Here is a 23,365-nt window from a genome sequence, read left to right on the forward strand (position 1 = left end):
CTGGATTGTGAACAATATGATGTGCTGCTGCTGAATTACAGCAAGACCCTACAGTTAACTAGTGAGCTAGCTAGTTAGCTAACTTTTATCTATCAACATTAGCTAGCTACAAACAACAGACAACAGTGTCATGTCATTATGCCAAGGCCAAGGCAAGCTGCTCTGAGTTTCCAGTGTGTTCTTGTGTGAAAGAGATGTCTTCAGCTCACTGATCTTCAGAACAACGGACCCAAAGTGAACCCTGACATGCATATAACTAAGTCTGTCTGTCTGGGATTATTGTGTCCTATTGTGTCTGACTGATGCGTGTTTTTTTTAAATGACAATGAATAATCTTTCATGTAATTGTTAATTGCAGCTTCGTTATTGTTATTTTATTGTGTAATTCATTTCTTTTGCATTTTTATAATTTAAAAAATCTCATATTTTCTTACATAAAAACAACTGCATTGTTAGTTAAGGGCTTGTCAGTAACCATTTCACAGTAAGGTCTACACCTGTTGTATTCAGCGCATGTGACTAATACAATTTGATGTGATTTGTGTGTTTAGGTGCTGGACGTTGCTCCCTCTGACACTGGGTTTCTGAACATCTAAAAGTCTGAGCCGTTTGGGGGGTTCTACTAGCTGACATGTGGAATTGTTTTAAGTTTTAAGTTCTAATTTGATTTTGAATTATAGTATCCCTTTAGGTAAAAACATTAAATACATAAAAATGATTTGATAAAATATTGAATTTGGCCTTTTCTGCTATAGACAATGCAAACGCATTGAACAACACATTCATAAATGGTATAAAAAAAAGACAGTGAAAAAATGTATCATAAGGACTAATGTTTTGAAGTGACTGTCCTCTATCTAGGGATATAACAACATGTGTTTTTATGGACACATACACTATACAAAAGTATGTGAACATCCCTTCAAATTAGTGGACTAGGTTATTTCAGCCACCCCTGTTGCTGACAGATGTATAAAATCGAGCACACAGCCATGCAATCTCCATAAACATTGGCAGTAGAATGGCCTTACTGAAGAGCTCAGTGACTTTCAACATGGCACCTTCATAGGATGCCACCTTTACAATAAGTCAGTTTGTCAAATTTCTGCCCTGTTAGAGCTTCCCTGCTCAACTGTAAATGCTGTTATTATGAAGTGGTAACGTCTAGGAACAACAACGGCTCAGCCGTGAAGTGGTAGGCCACACAAGCTCACAGAACGGGGTCCGCTGAGTGCTGAAGCACGTAGCGTGTAGAAATTGTCTGTCCTCGGCTGCAACACTCACTCCCGAGTTCCGAACTGCGGCTAGAAGCAACTTCAGCACAAGAACTGTTCGTCGGGAGCTTCATGAAATGGGTTTCCATTTCTTAAGATCACCATGCGCAATGCCAAACGTTGGCTGGAATAGTGTAAAGCTCGCCGCCATTGGACTCTGGAGCAGTGGAAACACGTTCTCTGGAGTGATGAATCACGCTTCACCATCTGGCAGTCAGACGGACGAATCTGGGTTTGGCGGATGCCAGGAGAACGCTACCTGCCCCAATGCACAGTGCCAACTGTAAAGTTTGGTGGAGGAGGAATAATGGTCTGGGCTGTTTTTCATGGTTCAGGCTCGATCCCTTAGTTCCAGTGAAGGGAGACCTTAACGCTACAGCAAACAATAATATTCTATACGATTCTGTGCTTCCAACTTTGTGGAAACAGTTTGGGAAAGACACTTTCCTGTTTCCGCATGACAATGCCACCGTGTACAAAGCAAGATCCATACAGAAATGGTTTGTCGAGATCGGTGTGGAAGATCTTGAATGGCCTGCACAGAGCCCAGACCTCAACTCCATCGAAAACCTTTAGGATGAATTGGAACGCCGACTGCAAGCCAGGCCTAATCGCCGAACATCACTGCCCAAGCTCACCAATGCTCTTGTGGCTGAATGGAAGCAAGTCCTCACAGCAATCAAATCAAATCAAATTGTATTTGTCAAATACACGTGTTTAGCAGTTGTTATTGCGGGTGTTAGCCAAATTGCTGTAGCCAAATGCTTGAAGCAACGTTCCAACATCTAGTGGAAAGCCTTCCCAGAAGAGTGGAGGTTGTTATAGTAGCAAACACATCAGCTGTATATGACCAGGCAAAAAAAACTTTCCAAGCCAAACTATTACACACACCCTATATCGTTGTCACCATATTAGCTAAAGTAACGTCATAGTCAACATAGTGCAAAGACCTGGCTAGATCATTAAGGAACAATTGTCCAGACAGAGGATTGAGTTTACGAATTTACGTTTTATTAACCCAACTTCACACAGGCTACTGTTTGGCCGTAGCCCACGCCAAATAAATGAAGGATACCCTATAAAAAAGTGAACTTTTCTTGTGAAGGCCAGACGTAAGAGAGAGAACAATGGCTAAACCTGGTCTTAACTTCCAATGCTCCATCCCCCTGCCCAACCCCCTCCACGCCACTCCACCAACCACCAGGATGCCCGGCATCAGAACATTCCAGGCATTCCGTGATTGGCAGGTTGATTGGCATGTCAGACCCCGCGAACACTGGGTGCTGGTAAGTACAACACAACCAACTAATAGCCTAACACATAACTTCACAGCTGTCTGTGTGGGTCGCTACAATAGCTAATAGAACTAATGCGTTAGTAATCCCGCTAAAATCATGCAGTAACGTTACTGTGTACAGTCAGTAAGCAGTTTAGCACTTACACAGGCGAGTCCCGATGGCAATAAATTAGTAAAACCAAAAGCTTACCTTGACTTGGAAGAGTTCCAGTGTTCTTTTGGATAGTCATAGACATCTAGCTAGCATAGCATCCCTCTGTTTGAGCAGGGTGTTTGAGTAGGCTAAACTAGATAGCTGCATTTGCTGGCTAAGTAAGTGAAAGTGAAAAAGAATTACGAAATCTCTCTCTATCGCTCTCTATCTTGCTTCTCCTTCATTTTGGAAAAAATGTGTTTGTTCAAAACTGTTCAACTATTGTCTTTCTCTCTGAGTCAACTACTCACCACATTGTATGCACTGCAGTGCTAGCTAGCTGTAGCTTATGCTTTCAGTACTAGATTCATTTTCTGATCCTTTGATTGGGTGGACAAAATGTCAGTTCATTCTGCAAGAGCTCTGATAGGTTGGAGGACATGCTCTGGAACTTGTCATAATTACTGTGTAAGTCTATGGAAATGGCGAGAACCATGAGCCTCCTAGGTTTTGTATGGAAATCAATGTACCAGGGGATGGAAGCTAGCTGTCCTCCAGCTACACCATGGTGCTACCCTACAGAGTGCTGTTGAGGCTACTATAGACCTTCATTGCAAAATAGTGTGTTTTAATAATTTATTTGATTAGATAGTTTCATCTAAAAAGGATAACTTTTAAAATGTTTAACTTTTTTTTTAAATAATGAAATTCACTAAGGAGGATGCCCCTCCGCTTCCTCCTCTGAGGAGCCTCCACTGTGTCACATGGCCCTCTCTGCCTCACCATACCGCTGGAGAGAAGAAGGGAGGAGGGAGGGAGGGGGGAGGAGGGAGGGAGGGGGGAGGAAGAGAGATGGCGAGAGAGTCAGAATTCTGACAGACAGACACACACACACACACAAAGCATCGTGCAAGTTCACAGTAGATAGCTCAGATAGTGACCTTCAACCCTGTTAGTGCACTCCCTTTGTGGAAGCATCACTTTGGCCAATCAGGAGCAAGCTGGGTGGACTTCTGAGCATCTGATAAGTCAGAGGAGTAGATCTCCAAACACCCGTAGCTGTATCAATTATTCCCAAAGAACCAGAGAGAGAGAGAAAGAGAGCGAGAGAGAGCGAGAGCGAGAGAGAGTTTGGACAAGATTACAGAAATCTAATTTCAGGTGGGAGTATAGTGGTATTTTATGTCAAGCTTTAAGGTGCTGTGTATCTGTGGTCTTTGGGGTTACAGTGGATAGTCTCAGAGAACATGTCCACAGCCTGAGAGTACTGGCTGCTTAAACAGCTGAATACCCTTCTCTGGAGGAGAACACACACATAGTGTTAAACTGGAATCATTTCAGTGAATAGATATAATCATTCTGAGACAATTGTGTTCATGTCACCTGTTAGTGAGACTCTCTTCCTCTTCACAGGGTCTGAACTCTCCACCTGATATGAGACAACTCAGTTAACACTGCCTCTGTGTGTGTGTGTGTGTGTGTGTGTGATTAATTGTTAGTGCACACTTCGGGAAGGGTGGAGAAAAGGGACGCAGCCAGAAAGTACTGGGGCCAGGGGCAGAGAGGAACAGGGGCAGAGAGGAACAGGGGCCAGGGGCAGAGACGAACAGTCAAAGCCTAAATCGTTTTTCTAGATACGGTCTATGTCTTTGCCAGGCTAGAGGGATTCACATCTTTCATCAATGTCGTTTTTTTTCTTTAATTGTCACTCGACGAGTGAATTCAGACAATCTAATTAGAGATGGAAACGTAAATATAAATATACGCCACGTGGCAGCGGATAAAGATACAGACAAAAATTACATTTAATAATGAAACTTCATCTGATTTGATAAAACTGTATTTTATTATTAATGAATACAACTGTTTGACATAATAAAACAGTCATTTGTACACCCAGCTCCCCCACATGCTGAGTGAGGGGTTACATACAGATTGTCATTTTACATTGATGCTCTCAAACAATCATTGTGTACTCCTCATATTGTCACTTTAGTCAACTGAACATACATGTATTAGTCCACTGAACAGACATGTATTAGTCCACTGAACATACATGTATTAGTCCACTGAACATAATATGTATTAGTCCACTGAACATACATGTATTAGTCCACTGAACATACATGTATTAGTCCACTGAACAGACATGTATTAGTCCACTGAACATACATGTATTAGTCCACTGAACATACATGTATTAGTCCACTGAACAGACATGTATTAGTCCACTGAACAGACATGTATTAGTCCACTGAACAGACATGTATTAGTCCACTGAACAGACATGTATTAGTCCACTGAACAGACATGTACTTGTCCACTGAACAGACATGTATTAGTCCACTGAACAGACATGTATTAGTCCACTGAACAGACATGTAATATTCCACTGAACATACATGTATTAGTCCACTGAACATACATGTACTTGTCCACTGAACAGACATGTACTAGTCCACTGAACAGACATGTATTAGTCCACTGAACAGACATGTAATATTCCACTGAACATACATGTATTAGTCCACTGAACATACATGTATTAGTCCACTGAACATACATGTATTAGTCCACTGAACATACATGTATTAGTCCACTGAACATACATGTATTAGTCCACTGAACATACATGTATTAGTCCACTGAACAGACATGTATTAGTCCACTGAACAGACATGTATTAGTCCACTGAACAGACATGTATTAGTCCACTGAACAGACATGTATTAGTCCACTGAACAGACATGTATTAGTCCACTGAACAGACATGTATTAGTCCACTGAACAGACATGTATTAGTCCACTGAACAGACATGTATTAGTCCACTGAACAGACATGTAATATTCCACTGAACATACATGTATTAGTCCACTGAACATACATGTATTAGTCCACTGAACATACATGTATTAGTCCACTGAACATACATGTATTAGTCCACTGAACAGACATGTACTAGTCCACTGAACAGACATGTATTAGTCCACTGAACATACATGTATTAGTCCACTGAACAGACAGGTATTAGTCCACCAAACAAACACTGAGTGTACAAAATATTAGGAACACCTGCTATTTCCATGACATTAACTGACCAGGTGAATCCAGGTGAAAGCTATGATCCCTTATTGATGTCACTTGCTAAATCCACTTCAATCGGTGTAGATGAAGGGGAGGAGACAGGTTAAAGAAGGATTTTTAACCATTAAGATATTTGAGACATGGATTGTGAATGTGTGCCATTCAGAGGGTGAATGGGCATGATAAAATATTGAAGTGCCTTTGAATGGGGTACAGTATTAGATGCCAGGCGCACTGCTTTGAGTGTATCAAGAACTACAACGCTGCTGGGTTTTTCATGCTCAACAGTTTCCCGTGTGTCAAGAATGGTCCACCACCAAAAGGACATCCAGCCAAATTGACACAACTGTGGGAAGCACTGGAGTCAACATGGGCCAGAATCCCCGTGGAACGCTTTCGACACCTTGTAGAGTCCATGCCCCGACGAATTGAGGCTGTTCTGAGGGCAAAAGGGGGTGGTGCAACTCAATATTAGGAAGGTGTTATGGGTCTTGTTCCAATATCCACAGCAGCACACTACTTGTTTCATTTAAGGTGGTCTAGTGTGGATGTTAGAACACCCTATGGACACTGGTGACGTTCCAGGCTGACTCATGGTTGCGTGCCACGTCACTGACTGTGCAGTCGTACATCAGTTTGCTATATCATGATTGGGTTAGCTGACATCTTAAACAAACACCTATCCATGTGTTGTGAGAGAAGGCAGGTGAGTGCAATTTAGTCTGCCTGGAACATGCCTCATATTCAATAAAAAGCATTGATTATTTATCCCCTGTTGGGGCAATTACTTGGCACCCTATGGCATCAGGCTGGCAAAGTGACATCACAAGGGGTCACACGTTCAGGTCACATGACCATACATACAGTTAAACACATGATAACAACAGATGTCAGCCCCCTTAGTGTCTACAACATGGTCATCATAGAGGAGGTTCACTGGGCAAAGATCCCTTCAAGTTCTAATGATGAAGTAATTTCCATGTTTCACAGCTCAGGCTGAGGGAGAGGGGGAAGGAAATCAGAGGTTCACTCCTCTTCACTTTGATTGACACTTCACACACTCATTCTATATGTCTAGTGTTCTGTCTTGGATCTGTGGTCTGTGCCAGAGGACTACAAACGGGGTGACACCCCCCCAAGCATCCTGTTCCCTTTTAAAGTAGGGACACAGTCCCTCATCCTCTTCCTTAATCTTCATCATTCTCCTCCCTCTCTACTATCCAGTCACTGCGTGGTGGTCAGGGTTGCCATGGTTTCCTGTCTCTTCCTTTCTGGTCGGGCTTGTGTTTGAAGCGACACTTGTCACCATAGAAACAGCCGGTGGTCCTCCAGAAGAAACACTCGTCACCATTGATGGGAGCCATCCTCCTGGTCCTGGGAGAGAGAGAGACAAACAGTATGAAAACACAATAACACTTCCTCCTTCCATCACTTTGTACATTTCAAACTTTTCGGAGTTGATTTGGAACACTTTATAATAACTCATAATGATGTTTTGAATGACAGACGGATGTCCTTACCCTGTGGAGGCGTACTGGGAGGCTGAGGAGGTGTTGAGGCCTGTAGGGTTGGTCCTCTGAGGAGAGGGAGGGGTTCTCTGCATCCAGCGGTCTGGGTACCTGATTACCAGCCTGGTGCTCTCCAGCTCCACACCCTGGACAGGAGGACAAACAGCAGGCACATTCAAAATACATGCAATAGGACCAATAGCATAGTCCCAAAAGTACAATGGAACCAATAACATTGTATTGGGTTTTATTACTGGCACAGAAATTGTTTTTCCTTTGCAGCCAGAAAGGAGTTGAATTGTACTTTTCTCTCTGTGTTGGACAATGATGATACTATTTATGTGCAAGACTCAAGCTCTTCACTGAAGGCTCTTGACTCTGTGTATCATGCAGAGATGTCTAACTCACCATTGTGATCTCTACAGTGCTGTCAGGTGGACATCAGTAGCAACACGCAGGCTCAAACACTGGTACATTCTTATTCATTTAAGAAAAACTGCTCTTCTAGCTCAAAATGAGAACACATAATACAAGTTCAGATCTCAAATCTTGTTTTATGCTAATAGTCCCTTTCATTACTCAGCCCCTGATCTTGAATTCCCTCCAAGCCAAACTAAAACACCAGGACCTGATCTTGAATTCCCTCCAAGCCAAACTAAAACACCAGGACCTGGTGTCCCTGGAGGAGTTCAAAGGACAAATAGATGAACAGGTCGTTGAGCCATGTAGCTGTTTCTAGTTGTCACCCCATGTCACTAGTTTGCATTGCCTTATGTAAGGAAGCATGTTTTACACTACATACACACATCCTGTTTGTTTCCTGGTGTATTTGAGCTGTTGCCAGTGTCTTCTGTCTGTGTTGTCCTTTTAGTCCAACTTATTTCAAATAAAGTTTTTGTACAGAGGTTTTCGTTTTCGGGATGTCTCATGGTCTGACAAACATCGCTCTCGCTCTGCCACCTTTCACCGCAAGTGCGACATCGGCGGATGCGGTGGACTGATATCTCTATCTTGAACAGACAGATTTTTAGGTGACTTGTATTATTATGTTAGATTGAAACAGTTTTTTTGGGGGGTTATCCATACTCACAGGAGGCCTTTAGCCTCACCGTCATTGTAAATAATCATTTGTTATTAATAATTGACTTGCCTGGTTAAATAAAGGTTAAATAAACATTGTCCCAATCAGACAACAGAACCAAAAGCATAGTCCCAAAAGTACAATAGCATAGTCCAAAAGAACAGTCTCAAAAGTACAATGGAACCAATAGCATAGTCCCAAAAGTACAATGGAAACAATAGCATAGTCCCAAAAGTACAATGAAACCATATGCATAGTTCCAATCGTACAATAGAACCAAAAGCATAGACCCAAAAGTACAATCTCCTATAGTTTAAGCTAAATTGAATTGAAAGCACATCTCACATAGTTGAAGGCATTTAACAGCATTATGTTTCATCCCACAACTCACCTGGAGCCTCTCCAAGGCGCGAGCGGCCATGTTGGCATTCTTGAAGTTGACAAAGGCACAGAATCTCTCATGTAGAACTCTGATACTCTCTATTTCCCCACACCTACAGTAAAGAACATAGAATTAGAACGTAAAAGAATAATGATCACCATTCCAACTCAACAAACAGATAAATGTCATAGTATTAGAATGGTGAACCAGTGGCCATTTTGAGTAAACCATTTAAAATGTTAATGTTATGTTTCTTGATGATTATCACCACCCACCATGTAAGAAACAAAGTCACAGCAAGAGAAGCCTAAGCAGTGGATATGGAGATCGAGATAGATAGGTGCAGCTACTGAACAAAAACAGATGGAAATGGGGCATGATGGTCATACGTTTTGAAAAGGTCCCATATGTGTTTCTCAGTAAGGTCCACGGTGACGTTCCCCACCCAGAGAGAGGGACAGGGGGACCTGAGGACAAGAGGAGAGAAGTGGACCATGGTGAAAAACACATTCATTACAGCAACATTATGCAACCTAAATGCCACCCTATTCCCTAGATACAGTTGAAGTCGGAAGTTTACATACACTTAGGCCGGAGTCATTAAAACTCGTTTTCAAACACTCCACAAATTTCTTGTTAACAAACTATAGTTTTGGCAAGTCGGTTAGGACATCTACTTTGTGCATGAAACAAGTCGTTTTTCCAACAATTGTTTAGACATGTTTTTTCACGATTATTTCACTTATAATCCACTGTATCACAATTCCAGTGGGTCAGAAGTTTACTTCCTGACATCAGTCAGGAAGTTAAAGCTTGGTCGCAAATGGGTCTTCCAAATGGACAATGACCCCAAGCATACTTCCAAAGTTGTGGCAAAATGGCTTAAGGACAATGAAGTCAAGGTATTGGAGTGGCCATCACAAAGCTCTGACCTCAATGCTATAGAACATTTGTGGGCAGAACTGAAAAAGTGTGTGCGAGCAAGGAGGCCTAAAAACCTGACTCCGTTACACCAGCTCTGTCAGGAGGAATGGGCCAAAATTCACCCAATTTATTATGGGGAGCTTGTGGAAGGCTACCCGTACCGTTTGACCCAAATTAAACAATTTAAAGGCAATGCTACCAAATACTAATTGAGTGTATGTAAACTGATACACTGGGAATGTGATGAAAGAAATAAAAGCTGAAATAAATCATTCTCTCTACTAGTATTCTGACATTTCACATTCTTAAAATAAAGTGGTGAACCTAACTGACCTAAGACAGGGATTTTTACTAGGATTAAATGTCAGGAATTGTGAAAAACTGAGTTTATATAAACTTCCGACTTCAACTGTTGTTCATTACTTTTGACCAAGGCCTATAGGGATCGGGTCAAAAGAAGTGCACAATATAGGGAATAGGGCAGGGTTTCCACTAGCCAGTAAAAGCCGGCTTTTGGCCGATTACATTTATTTTTTATTTTAAAGCCGATAAATAAAATTGCCATTGGCCAATTGTCCGGGAAAAAAAAAAAATCCCATTGCAAAATAGCCTAAAAAGCATTATTCATTGATGGAAATACCAGTTGATCTAAATACATTTGACTGGTCATGATTATCGGTCTATAGGTTAATTTGCATAATTTAGAGGAATTAAATTGGCACGTGTGTTCAGTATATTCATAATGCATTTTATTTATCACACGTATACAGATACAGAGCCTTTGAGAGAAAAAATCTGCCAGACAGCGCGAGTGCTGCTGCTACAGCATCTCAAACAGCAAATGAACAGGCAACGCAAGGCTTCATCGCCACGTCACACACCAATCTGCAATGAGATGGAGGCAGTACACATTTTCAAAACATATACTTAATTGATTGATACCTGAATATTTTAAATCAGGGGTTGGTGTCACGATCGTTTGTTGAATAAATGGACCAAGGCGCAGCGTGCGTAGAGTTCCACATGTTTAATCAATGAAACTCACAAAAAAAACAATAAAGAATAAACGAACATGAAGTTCAAGAAATGCTCACAGGCGACTACACAGAAATAAGATCCCACAACCAACAGGTGGGAAAAGGCTGCCTAAATATGATCCCCAATCAGAGACAACGATAAACTGCTGCCTCTGATTGGGAACCATACCAGGCAAACATAGAAAACAAAAACACCTAGATAGGAACACCCCCAAGAACACCAAAAACACCCACAGAATCATACCTGCGGGGGAGAAGCATCTATGAAGGAACTTTGAATGTCTGATCTTCAGAGAGTTGGCTTAACTAACATTGGACCAGAACAAACCCTTGATGATGACTCTCAGTTCCATTACAGTACACTATGAAACTGCTGTACCCTGCCTATTTGCTTAAAAATATCCTTTGCTATTTATTTGTATTTTTTATACGTTATGTTTTATGACTGCTGCAAAATGCATTGCCTCTCTGCGGACATTAAAGTCTTCTGAATCTGAATACATAATTCTGCCTAGAGTTTGATAGCTAGACCAGAGCTAGCTAGCTAACAAGCTTGTGTGTGCAGAACAGCACCAGAATTCAAATAAAAACATGTCTATAGTACTATAGTATCCTTAACTAGCATTGAAAAGGTTAATCCATTCTTCTCTAATAAAAAACATTTTAATCAAGCGTGTAACGTCAGTAGCTACAGTAGATTACGCTTCGGAGGGAGGGGCAGTTAGCCTACACACACACACACTCAGGCAAAGATTTTCAGCTGGCAGGCAGGCAGGCAGACACTGGATTAAGTTTCTGAGTGACAGAGTGAGGGCTTTGCATTGGCACTTTGTTGAATTTTTGGTGGGACTGGAAAAAAATGCCAGGAAAGAAAATAACATTATTAACTGGTTCCCATGCTTTTAAAATAACAGTTCTGTTTCGGTACAGTATAGATCACTTTCGTTCATGGTTCTGGTTTTGTTCTTCGTTTTCGGGTCTGTTCCCCAAACCAGTTCCAACCCCTGGTTTTACTACACATTATTAGGCATGTCTTATGTAACGGATGTGAAATGGCTAGCTAGTTAGCGGGTACGCGCTAGTAGCATTTCGATCAGTTACGTCACTTGCTCTGAGACTTTAAATAGGGTTGCCCCTTGCTCTGCAAGGGCCGCGGCTTTTGTGAAGAGATGGGTAACGCTGCTTCGTGGGTGACTGTTGTTGATGTGTGCAGAGGGTCCCTGGTTCGCGCCCGTGTCGGGGCGAGGGGACGACGTAAAGTTATACTGTTACACTTACTTTGCGTCAAAGTAGCCTGGCCAAAATCAGACTATATCCGTGGAGGCAATTATTTTATATCAACTTTCTTTCTCGTCCAGTAAACAAAGGCACAATCCTAGTCATACCAGCAACCCATGCTTGTTGTTGCATATCAGATGTCCCCTCTTTCAACATTTCTAACAGATATTTTCATCTCTGTCACACGACACCCCTCGCATGTGCAGTGTTCTTTTGACAATGGTGTTCTCCCGCTAAATGCATTATGGAACAAACATTCACACATAGCCTACTGCCTTCTGCACATTGTTGCATTTATAATGTGAAGAAATAATAGTTTAACATTTGAATCTAAACCAGCGGTCAACAACCTTTTCTGAGGTCAAGATCACTGAGTCAAGATGCAAGCCAAGATCTACCGCTCAGCTTTTTTAAAAACATGACTTAAACATAAGCCTTTTGAACATTAACTAATTAAAAACAGTCCTGTAGCAATGAGGTTTGTACAGTAGGCTATAGGCCCTATATATCATCACTGCATATTGGCTATGCTTGAATTGGCCTGCCAATATTGTTTGTTGTATCTGACCCTTTTTTGATTATATTTCATAATTGTAGGTATATGATCACACTGGTACTACATTATTTGTTCTATTACTTGTGAGGCACAGCTGAGTGAGCATAATAATTTGCTTATTTTGTTTACTGTACTGATGGCCTGCATCTGATGGTCAGTCTGAGGGAAGGGAAGGAGCAGCGGTGAGGCTGCCTCTCACCCGACTCACCGTCCCTCCTCTCTCCCTCCCTCAGCTGAGAAAAGGGGACACAGTCTTCCAGCTGATGGTGAGGCTTAAGTCTCACTGGATTACTTCCTGAACCTCATGAACCAATTAATGTTGTTACTCCTATGACCAGAGAAATAACATTGAAACACTCACATTTTATGGCTTATAAAACTGATGAACTAAGTGTTGACAGTGCTGAATAACAACTTCAACATGTCATTAATTATAAAATCAGCAGCTCTTTGCTGTATTTGTTGAGTCTCTGTCTTCTCATGGTTTTAAACGTTTAGAAATCTCACATGATCAACTTCGCTGTGAGTTCTTCTTTTTACAGTCTATGGAGCGAGGAAACTGTGCAGACACGGTGATCTGAGCTATCTGATTGGCCAGCGGTAGGCCTACAGGTGCACTTGATTTGCTCTCTGGGCCTGCCGAGTAGGCGGAGTTCCTTTAGACACATGAAATGGTTTAAAATGGAAACACTTTGCTTTCCCGGCACTAGGGCTGCTGAATCAAGTGCACATACCATCAACAGCGTGAAACCAACAAAAAAAAAATAGGAACGCAAGGCTTTATCATTGGGTTTTTCACAGAAATGCTTGGTAATCGACTAGGAATGGCTTGGAAATCGAGCAGTCGATCGCGATCGACCAGTTGGCGACCACTGATCTAAACCTTCTGCTCTGCAGATGTAGGCTAGTCCTACTGGTTGAATGAATTTGGGCTCCATCTTCCCACAACTGTCCCAGAGTCTGTTTGGTACAGGCTATTTCCTTCTCCACAAGTTGACCAATAGAATAGGTGAACGTTTCTACTATGAGGGAGAGTAGATTAACAGGCTAGTTATTTTGCTGTTTGTGACTCGTCTTGTTGTCTGAGGAAAAGTAAATGTGGACAGTTATTCTAACATCTTCAAAGTGCTCATCAGAATTCAGTAAGAAGTATGACACATTGTTGCATCTTCAACTTGCATGTTCTGTTAATATGAATTAGCATAATTTGAATGTGATTTCTGTCATTCTGAGCACTGTGGGTGGACGCCCTAATCAGCTTACACACCCAATTCAGATGGGTTCCGATAAATTTCTCAAATGTCCGGTAAATTCAAATGCTTCTTGGCAAATGTCCAGCGCCACATTTTCCTAATGTAAACCCTGGAATAGGGGGCCCTTTGGGACAGTCTATAGCTTCTATAACTGTAGGGATGTCAATTAAATGATCTATTATAGGACCATTTAGATGACGAATAACAAACAGAGTGGTGGTGTCTCAGTCAACAAAGCTGGTCTCAAATGACGAGATAACCTTGTCTGAGACTTGAAGATTCATGTTAGCTCCCGAAGCTAATGCCTAGACTTTAGCTCAGTGGGATAACATGGTCTAGAGCCACACTAACAACCCAGGTATGATACCCAGAGTTAAACATACTCACCCAGTAGAGTCCTCAGGGGAGGAGAGGTCCACCACTGCAGAAAGAAGAGGAAAAGATTCACTTTACTATGAAACATTGTAGCGAAACCTCACAACAAATCAATGTTAGATGTACAGTAAGTATTTCTATATTGTTGTAGTATATTTGGTAAATCAAACACTTTAAATGCAATGCCCCCTGTGGTGGGATGTGGTAGTACAGCCTGTCTATCCTATGCCCCCTGTGGTGGGGTCTGGTAGTGCAGCCTGTCTATCCTATGCCCCCTGTGGTGGGATCTGGTAGTGCAACCTGTCTATACTATGACCCCTGTGGTGGGGTCTGGTAGTGCAGCCTGTCTATACTATGTCCCTGTGGTGGGGTCTGGTAGAGCAGCCTGCCCCTGTACCATGTCCCTGTGGTGGGGTCTGGTAGAGCAGCCTGTCTATACTATGCCCCTGTGGTGGGGTCTGGTAGAGCAGCCTGCCCCTGTACCTCTGTCAGCCTCAGGGGAGCCGAGAGCAGCCTGCACCGTGGTAAACTTCTCCAACAGCAACACACTCTGCCCCTCCTCAAAACCCAGATCCTACAGGGGGGGAAGAGAGAGAGCGAGAGCGAGAGAGAGAGAAGGGGTGAATTGATACACTGATCAGATCAGATCTCAGAAACAAAACAAAAAAGACAAAAAAGCTCATCACAAGTTCACCAATCAACACCAAAGTTATCCTATGACAAAAGACTAGAGGCTGACCCGATCGTAGGCGATCGAATAAACCCCCAAATCCTTTCATTCTGTTAGCAAACGTGCAATCTCTTGAAAATAGAATAAATGACCTACGCGGAAGATTAAACTATCAATGGGACATACAGGACTGTAAAATCTTATGCTTCACAGAGTCGTGGCTGAATGACGACACGATCAACATACAGCTGGCTGGTTAAACGCTGTATCGGCAGAAAAGAACAGCGTGGTCGTTCAGACAAGGGGCGCCGGACTATGTATTTTTGTACACCTGGTGCACCATATCTAATGAAGTCTCAAGGTTTTGCTCACCTGAAATAGAGTATCTCATGATAAGCTGTAGACCACACTATCTACCTAGAGAGTTTTCATCTGTATTTTTCGTAGCTGTCTACGTACCACCACCGCTGGCACTAAAACCGCACTCAATGAGCTGTATTCCGCCATAATTAAACAGGAAAACGCTCATCCAGAGGCGGCGCTCGTAGTGGCCGGGGACTTTAATGCAGGGAAACTTAAATCAGTCTTGACAAATTTCTATCAGCATGTTAAATGTTCAACCAGAGGGGTAAAAAAAAACTCTGGACCACCTTTACTCCACACACAGAGACGCATACAAAGCTCTCCCTCACCCTCCATTTGGCAAATCTGACCATAATTCCATCCTCCTGATTCCTGCTTACAAGCAAAAATTAAAGCAGGAAGCACCAGTGACTCGATCAATAAAAAAGTAGTCAGATGAAGCAGATGCAAAGCTACAAGACTTTTTTTGCTAGCACAACTGGAATATGTTCCGGGATTCCTCCAATGGCATTGAGGAGCATACCACCTCAGTCATTGGCTTCATCAATAAGTGCATTGATTACATCGTCCCCCACAGTGACCGTACGTACATACCCCAACCAGAAGCCATGGATTACAGGCAACATCCGCACTGAGCTAAAGGGTAAAGCTGCCGCTTTCAAGGAGCGGGACTCTTACACGGAAGCTTATAAGAAATCCCGCTATGCCCTCCGATGAACCATCAAACCGGCAAAGCATCAATTCAGGACTAAGATCGAATTGTACTACACTGGCTCTGACGCTTGTTGGATGTGGCAGGGCTTGCAAACCATTACAGACTACAAAGGGAAGCACAGCCGAGAACTGCCCAGTGACACGAGCCTGCCAGAAGAGCTAAACTACTTCTATGCTCGCTTCGAGGCAAATAATACTGAAACATGCATGAGAGCACAAGCTGTTCCAGATGACTGTGTGATAACGCGCTCTGCAACCGATGTGAGTAAGACCTTTAAACAGGTCAACACTAACAAGGCCGCAGGGCCAGACGGATTACCAGGACGTGTACTGCGAGCATGCGCTGACCAACTGGCAGGTGTCTTCACTGACATTTTCAACCTCTCCCTGTCCGAGTCTGTAATACCAACATGTTTTAAGCAGACCACCATAGTGCCTGTGCCCAAGAACACTAAGGTAACTTGCCTAAATTACTTCTGACCCGTAGCACTCACGTCTGAAAGGCTGGTCATGACTCACATCAACACCATTATTCCAGAAACCCTAGACCCACTCTAATTTGCATATCACACTAACAGATCCACAGATGATGCAATCTCTATTGCACTCCACACTGCCCTCTCCCACCTGGACAAAATGAACACCTATGTGAGAATTCTATTCTCATTGACTACAGCTCAGTGTTCAACACCATAGTGCCCTCAAAGCTCATCAATAAGCTAAGGACCCTGGGACTAAACACCTCCTCTGCAACTGGATCCTGGACTTCCTGACGGGCCGCCCCAAGGTGGTACGGGTAGGTAACAACACATCCGCCACGCTGATCCTCAACACGGGGGCCCCTCAGGGGTGCGTGCTCAGTCCCCACCTGTATTCCCTGTTCATTCATGACTGCATGGCCAGGCACGACTCCAACACCATCATTATGTTTGCCGATGACACAACAGTGGTAGTACTGATCACCGACGAGACAGCCTATAGGTAGGAGTTCAGAGACTTGGCCGTGTGGTACCAGGACAACAACCTCTCCCTCAACGTATCAAGACAAAGGAGATGATTGAGGACTACAGGAAAAAGAGGACCGGACACGCCCCCATTCTCACCAACGGGGCTGTAGTGGAGCAGGTTGAGAGCTTCAAGTTCTTTGGTGTCCACATCACCAACAAACTAACATGGCCCAAGCACACCAAGACAGTCGTGAAGAGGGCACGACAAAACCTATTTCCCCTCATGAGACTGAAAAGATTTGGCATGGGTCCTCAGATACTCAAAAGTTTCTACAGCTGCACCATCGAGAGCATCCTGACTGGTTGCATCACTGCCTGGTATGGCAACTTCTCGGCCTCCGACCGCAAGGCACTACAAAGGGAAGTGCGTACTACCCTCAAGCTTCCTGCCATCCAGCACCTCTATACCATGCGGTATCAGAGGAAGGCCCTAAAAATTGTCAGACTCCAGCCACCTGGACATAGACTGTTTTCTCTGCTACCATAGGGCAAGCGGTACCGGAGCGCCAAGTGTAGGTCCAAGAGGCTTCTAAACAACTTCTACCCACAAGCCATAAGACTCCTGAACATCTAATCAAATGGCTACCCAGACTATTTGCATTGCCCCGACCCCCACACCCCCTCTCCCCCTCTTTTACACCGCTGCTACTCTCTGTTGTTATCATCTATGCATAGTCACTTTAATAACTCTACCTACATGTACATATTACCTCAACTAACCGGTGCCCCCGCACATTGACTCTGTACCGGTACCCCCTACGTATATATAATCTCACTATTGTTATTTTACTGCTGCTCTTTAAATACTTGTTACTTTTATTTCTTCTTATGAATTAAAAAAAAAAACAGCATTGTTGGTTAGGGGCTCGTAAGTAAGCATTTCACTGTAAGGTCTACCTACACCTGTTGTATTCGGCGCAAGTGACTAATAAAATTTGATTTGACCCCTGACCCCAGTCTCCCCTCACCATGAGCTGCAGGACCTGGCAGTTGAAGAGCTCAATGGAGGCCTCCTCACAGTCCTGATCCAGCTTCAACACCTGCTGCATGGCCCTCTCTGCCTCACCATACCGCTGGAGAGAGAAGAGGGGAGGAAGAGAGGGAGGGAGGGGAGAGATGGAAGATGGAGTCAGATTTCACAGACAGACACACACACCCACAGCAATGTCCACGTTGACAGTAGAGAGCTCAGACACTGACCTTTAACCCCATCAGTGCACTCCCCTTGCGGAAGTATCCCTTTGGCCAATCAGGGGCGAGCTGGATGGACATCTGAGCGTCTGATAGGGCAGAGGGGTAGAGCTCCAGACACCAGTAGCAGTGTGAACGATTCCCAAAGAACCTGAAAGAGAAAGAGAGAGAGACAGATAGAGAGAGAGGGAAAGGAGAAAGAGAGAGAGGACACATTAAAACACAAGTTGACAGAAATCTAATTTCAGGTCAGAGAGCATAGTGGTGCGATACGTTGTATTTAGGGTCATAGGTCAAGCTTTAAGGTGTACCTGTGGTCTTTGGGGTCACAGTGGATAGCCTCAGAGAACATGTCCACAGCCTGAGAGTACTGGCCCTGCTTAAACAACTGAATACCCTTCTCCGGAGGAAAACACACATACCGTGTTAAACTGGGGTCATTTCAGTGAATTTGAAATAATCATTCTGAGACAATTGTGTTCATGTCACCTGTTAGTGAAGCACCCTTCTTCTTCACAGGGGCTGAACTCTCCACCTGAAATGAGACAACTCAGTTAATACTGCCTCTGTGTGTGTGTGTGTGTGTGTGTGTGTGTGTGTGTGTGTGTGTGTGTGTGTGTGTGTGTGTGTGTGTGTGTGTGTGTGTGTGTGTGTGTGTGTGTGTGAACGTGTATGGGCATGTGTGTGTGTGTGTATGAACATGCATGTGTGTGTCCAGCCCTCCGCACCTCGCTGGTCCTAGCCTCGTTCTCCTTGTTCTCTCTAGAGGCGCGGCCTGCACTGGTCCTGGCTTTGGGTCTGATGTGACTGGCAGCGTTGGCCACAAACGCACTGCGGACGTCCCACTCTGGCTCCTAGAGGAGGAGATGTAAATCAAAACGGCACCCTTATAATTCACTGCTTATAACCAGGGCCCATAGAATCATATAGCTCTGGTCAGAAGTAGGGCATTATATAGGGAATGGGGTGCCATTTGGGACACAGATATAATAGACAGAAAGAGACAAAGAAATACTTTCTATCATCCTTATTTCTATTAGTTTCTCTGGTGTATCCTCCCCTCCATACCTCCCTCCCTCCCCTCCCTCCCTCCCCTACCTCCTCTGGGGTCCTGACAGGGGGCTGGCGGTTGCTCTTCTTCCCAGACACAGCGAGAGGAGGCGTGGGTATGTTCTTGGCAGGAGGTACTACCCTCTGTACCTCCTCCTTCTCCTCCTCACTTTCACTCTCAGACTCTGACGCTACTCCCTCCTGCTCAGCATCCGCGCTCTTCTCCAGTTTCTTTCGTTCTTTCTGTCTCTGTAAAGAGAGAATGGTGAAGGTGTGTTGAGGGAGGGTAAGGAGGACAGGTGTGTGACAGGTGGACCAGGTATGACAGAGATAATGACAGGTGGACCAGGTATGACAGAGATAATGACAAGTGGACAAGGTATGACAGAGATAATGACAGGTGGACCAGGTATGACGGAGATAATGACAGGTGGACCAGGTATGACAGAGATAATGACAGGTGGACAAGGTATGACAGAGATAATTTGGTCCTGCCGTACATACCTACACGTACGCTACGGTCACAAGACGCAGGACTCCTAATTGTCCGTATAATTTCTAAGCAAACAGCTGGAGGCAGGGCTTTCTCCTATAGCGCTCCATTTTTATGGAATGGTCTGCCTACCCATGTGAGAGACGCAGACTCGGTCTCAACCTTTAAGTCTTTACTGAAGACTCATCTCTTCAGTGGGTCATATGATTGAGTGTAGTCTGGCCAAAGAGTGTGAAGGTGAACGGAAAGGCTCTGGAGCAACGAACCGCCCTTGCTGTCTCTGCCTGGCCGGTTCCTCTCTCTCCACTGGGATTCTCTACCTCTAACCCTATTACAGGGGCTGAGTCACTGGCTTACTGGTGCTCTTTCATGCCGTCCCTAGGAGGGGTGCCGCCCCCCCTTGGGTTGTGCCGTGATCTTTGTGGGCTATACTCTGCCTTGTCTCAGGATGGTAAGTTGGTGGTTGAAGGTATCCCTCTAGTGGTGTGGGGGCTGTGCTTTGGCAAAGTGGGTGGGGTTATATCCTTCCTGTTTGGCCCTGTCTGGGGGTATCATCGGATGGGGCCACAGTGTCTCCTGACCCCTCCTGTCTCAGCCTCCAGTATTTATGCTGCAGTAGTTAATGTGTCGGGGGGCTAGGGTCAGTTTGTTATATCTGGAGTACTTCTCCTGTCTTATCCGGTGTCCTGTGTGAATTTAAGTATGCTCTCTCTAATTCTCTCTTTTTCTCTCTTGGAGGACCTGAGCCCTAGTACCATGCCTCAGGACTACCTGGCATGATGACTCATTGCTGTCCCCAGTCCACCTGGCCGTGCTGCTGCTCCAGTTTCAACTGTTCTGCCTGCGGCTATGGAACCCTGACCTGTTCACCGGACGTGCTCCCTGTCCCAGACCTGCTCTTTTCAACTCTCTAGAGACAGCAGGAGCGGTAGAGATACTCTTAATGATCGGCTATGAAAAGCCAACTGACATTTACTCCTGAGGTGCTGACTTGCTGCACCCTCGACAACTACTGTGATTATTATTATTTGACCCTGCTGGTCATCTATGAACATTTGAACATCTTGGCCATGTTCTCTTATAATCTCCACCCGGCACAGCCAGAAGAGGACTGGCCAGCCCACATAGCCTGGTTCCTCTCTAGGTTTCTTCCTAGGTTTTGGCCTTTCTAGGGAGTTTTTCCTAGCCACCGTGCTTCTACACCTGCATTGCTTGCTGTTTGGGGTTTTAGGCTTGGTTTCTGTACAGCACTTTGAGATATCAGCTGATGTAAGAAGGGCTATATAAATACATTTGATTTGATAATGACAGGTGGACCAGGTATGACAGAGATAATGACAGGTGGACCAGGTATGACAGAGATAATGACAGGTGGACCAGGTATGACAGAGATAATGACAGGTGGACCCAGGTATGACAGAGATAATGACAGGTGGACCAGGTATGACAGAGATAAACAAATAGTCACTGGTTCCTTATTCCTCTGGTGCAATACCAAAAACCAACTCCATTACTCAACTCTATTACGTCATTAATTATTCATTCATTAACATTAATTACACAGACATTTCTTAATGACTATGAAGCAACAATGTTACTGTAGTAATGACAGTGTTATTACAGGTTACACAGGTATAAAGTTACAGGTTACACAGGTATAAAGTTACAGGTTACACAGGTATAAAGTTACAGGTTACACAGGTATAAAGTTACAGGTTACACAGGTATAAGAGCAACTTCATTTGAAGTGTTACCAGGTTGATTATGATGTGCTGTAGGTGTGACATAGTACAGGTGTGTGTGTGTTCTACTCACCTTTCTCTTAGCCCTGCGTCTCTCTGCTCTCCTTCTGGTCTTCTCCTCCTCACTCAACTCCTCCTCCCCACTCAGGACCTCTCCACCCGCAGCTGGACCTGGACCCCCTCTTCCTCCTCCTCCTCCTCCCTCCCGCTCCATCTCCTCCTGCTCACCTGGCCCATCTAGAAACACACATAACCAGAGAGCAAACACAAATGAACCAAAGAAAACACTTGTGTATGTTTAGTGTTGCTTTTGTAACATTATCTATACAGGTTGGTCCCACTGAGAAAGTTAGAGACTTTGGAGGAGGAGAACAAAGAGAAGAGGGAGGAGAAAAAGACAGAGGAGGAGAAAGAGACAGAGGAAGAGGAGGAGAAAGATGAGGAGGAAGAGAAGGAGGAAGAGGCGGAGGCAGCAGCCCAGATATATCCATGTTTAAATGGATTCTGATTTTTGTCCAGGGATACACAACATCCTGAAATATATATATATTGTTGTTAGAAAGAAAACTATATTTCCCTTGACGTAGTGATGCTGAATGTAAAACAATGTCTCAACATACCCCACTCTCCCCTAAAGGTTAGTCTCATTGAGATGGGGACTGGAGGGAAAAGAGAAGGAATAAAGAAGACCGGGAGAAGAGAAGACACAGTGCACATGCTGCTACAGATTCTCCTTTGTTCTTTGGGTGGAAACATATTGGACCAGTGGATCCGTACAGGAAGTGTATCGTTGCCCTACCAAGAAGAAATGACAGACTCCTCCCCCTCCCCCCAACACACTCATATAGTACATCCCAAATGGCACCCTTTATCATATAGTTCACTATTTTGGGTCATGGTCAGAATTAGTGCTCTATATAGTGCAACACTTTTAACCAGGGCCCATAGTGCCAAAAGTAGTGCACTACATAGGGAAAAGGGTGCCGTTTAAGAAGCAGCCTAGACCTATTGAAGCTGGGCCTGGCAGGGTCCATAGTATTCCTGCATACAGGGAGGCTGCCTACAATGGTTTCACTTTTTATTTCCATCAGTGTCCTTCTTTCTGGCTTATTCACTCAAGCCTCAGAATCTGGAAAATGCTAACCTGGTGGAACCAGCCTGATCGCTCATTCATTCTGTTTCATTTCAAGTGAAACCCATTTGAGTTCTGGGGAAACTGAGAAACTGATTGAAGCTAGAAGGTACTTCCTGATCTCTTCAAATAAGAAACTAATTTCCGTGTCAAAACTTTTCAGTGCCCTACTTAACAACCCTCGTCTAAACATCTCATATTAGTTTATATTAGTTTTTGTCTTTTTTCATCCAATTTTACTGAGCCCATGTTAGATAGAAACAATGACTGAAACACTACTTACACTGCTAAGAAACAAGCAGTAACATCCACGCTGGGAGTCAGGAAGCAAGTACAGGGAGTGAATATTTAATAACTAAACATAGACCAAGACACACGAGTGGTGTACAGCCATGGAACACAGAGTCAATAACACCTGGGGAAGGAACCAAAGGGAGTGACATATATAGGGAAGGTAATCAGGGAGATGATGGAGTCCAGGTGAGTCTGATGAGGGGCTTATGCGCATAACATTGGTGACAGGTGTGAGTAATAACGAGCAGCCTGACGACCTCGAGCGCTGGAGAGGGAGCGTGATACAAGCAGCAACGGTGTTGTAAATAAACATATTTCTGGTGCGAAATGAAAACCACATGTTGTGTATCTGGCCAGCATTTCCCAAGGCCAGCAGAGAAGCTGTTTGTGTTACACTACTTTGATAGGGAACAGAAATTGATGGGAAAGGACTTTATCTCCCCAGCTCTCTCTGCCTCTCTCTCTCTGCCTCTCTCTCTCTCTGCCTCTCTCTCTCTCTCTGCCTCTCTCTCTCTCTCTCTGCCTC

General features: G+C 44.0%; 1 protein-coding gene across 1 annotated transcript in view; it reads right to left on the reverse strand.

Moving 5' to 3' along the window:
• Window positions 1-4,528: 4,528 nt before the first annotated feature.
• Window positions 4,529-23,365, reverse strand: part of LOC129851324 (uncharacterized) — a 32,757-nt gene continuing 13,920 nt past the window's right edge. Inside the window, exons 2-13 of the mRNA XM_055917780.1 lie at window positions 21,487-21,650; window positions 19,227-19,427; window positions 18,797-18,982; window positions 18,440-18,528; window positions 18,138-18,279; window positions 17,906-18,010; window positions 14,667-14,757; window positions 14,196-14,229; window positions 9,150-9,227; window positions 8,770-8,872; window positions 7,310-7,443; window positions 4,529-7,163 (exon numbers count right to left, since the gene is read on the reverse strand). Of these exons, the coding sequence (XP_055773755.1) occupies window positions 7,028-7,163; window positions 7,310-7,443; window positions 8,770-8,872; window positions 9,150-9,227; window positions 14,196-14,229; window positions 14,667-14,757; window positions 17,906-18,010; window positions 18,138-18,279; window positions 18,440-18,528; window positions 18,797-18,982; window positions 19,227-19,427; window positions 21,487-21,650 (1,463 nt within the window). The 3' untranslated portion in view covers window positions 4,529-7,027. The remainder of the gene's footprint in view (window positions 7,164-7,309; window positions 7,444-8,769; window positions 8,873-9,149; window positions 9,228-14,195; window positions 14,230-14,666; window positions 14,758-17,905; window positions 18,011-18,137; window positions 18,280-18,439; window positions 18,529-18,796; window positions 18,983-19,226; window positions 19,428-21,486; window positions 21,651-23,365) is intronic.

The sequence above is a fragment of the Salvelinus fontinalis genome, chromosome 3, assembly GCF_029448725.1.
Source record: "Salvelinus fontinalis isolate EN_2023a chromosome 3, ASM2944872v1, whole genome shotgun sequence".
NCBI classification, from domain to species: Eukaryota; Metazoa; Chordata; class Actinopteri; order Salmoniformes; family Salmonidae; genus Salvelinus; species Salvelinus fontinalis.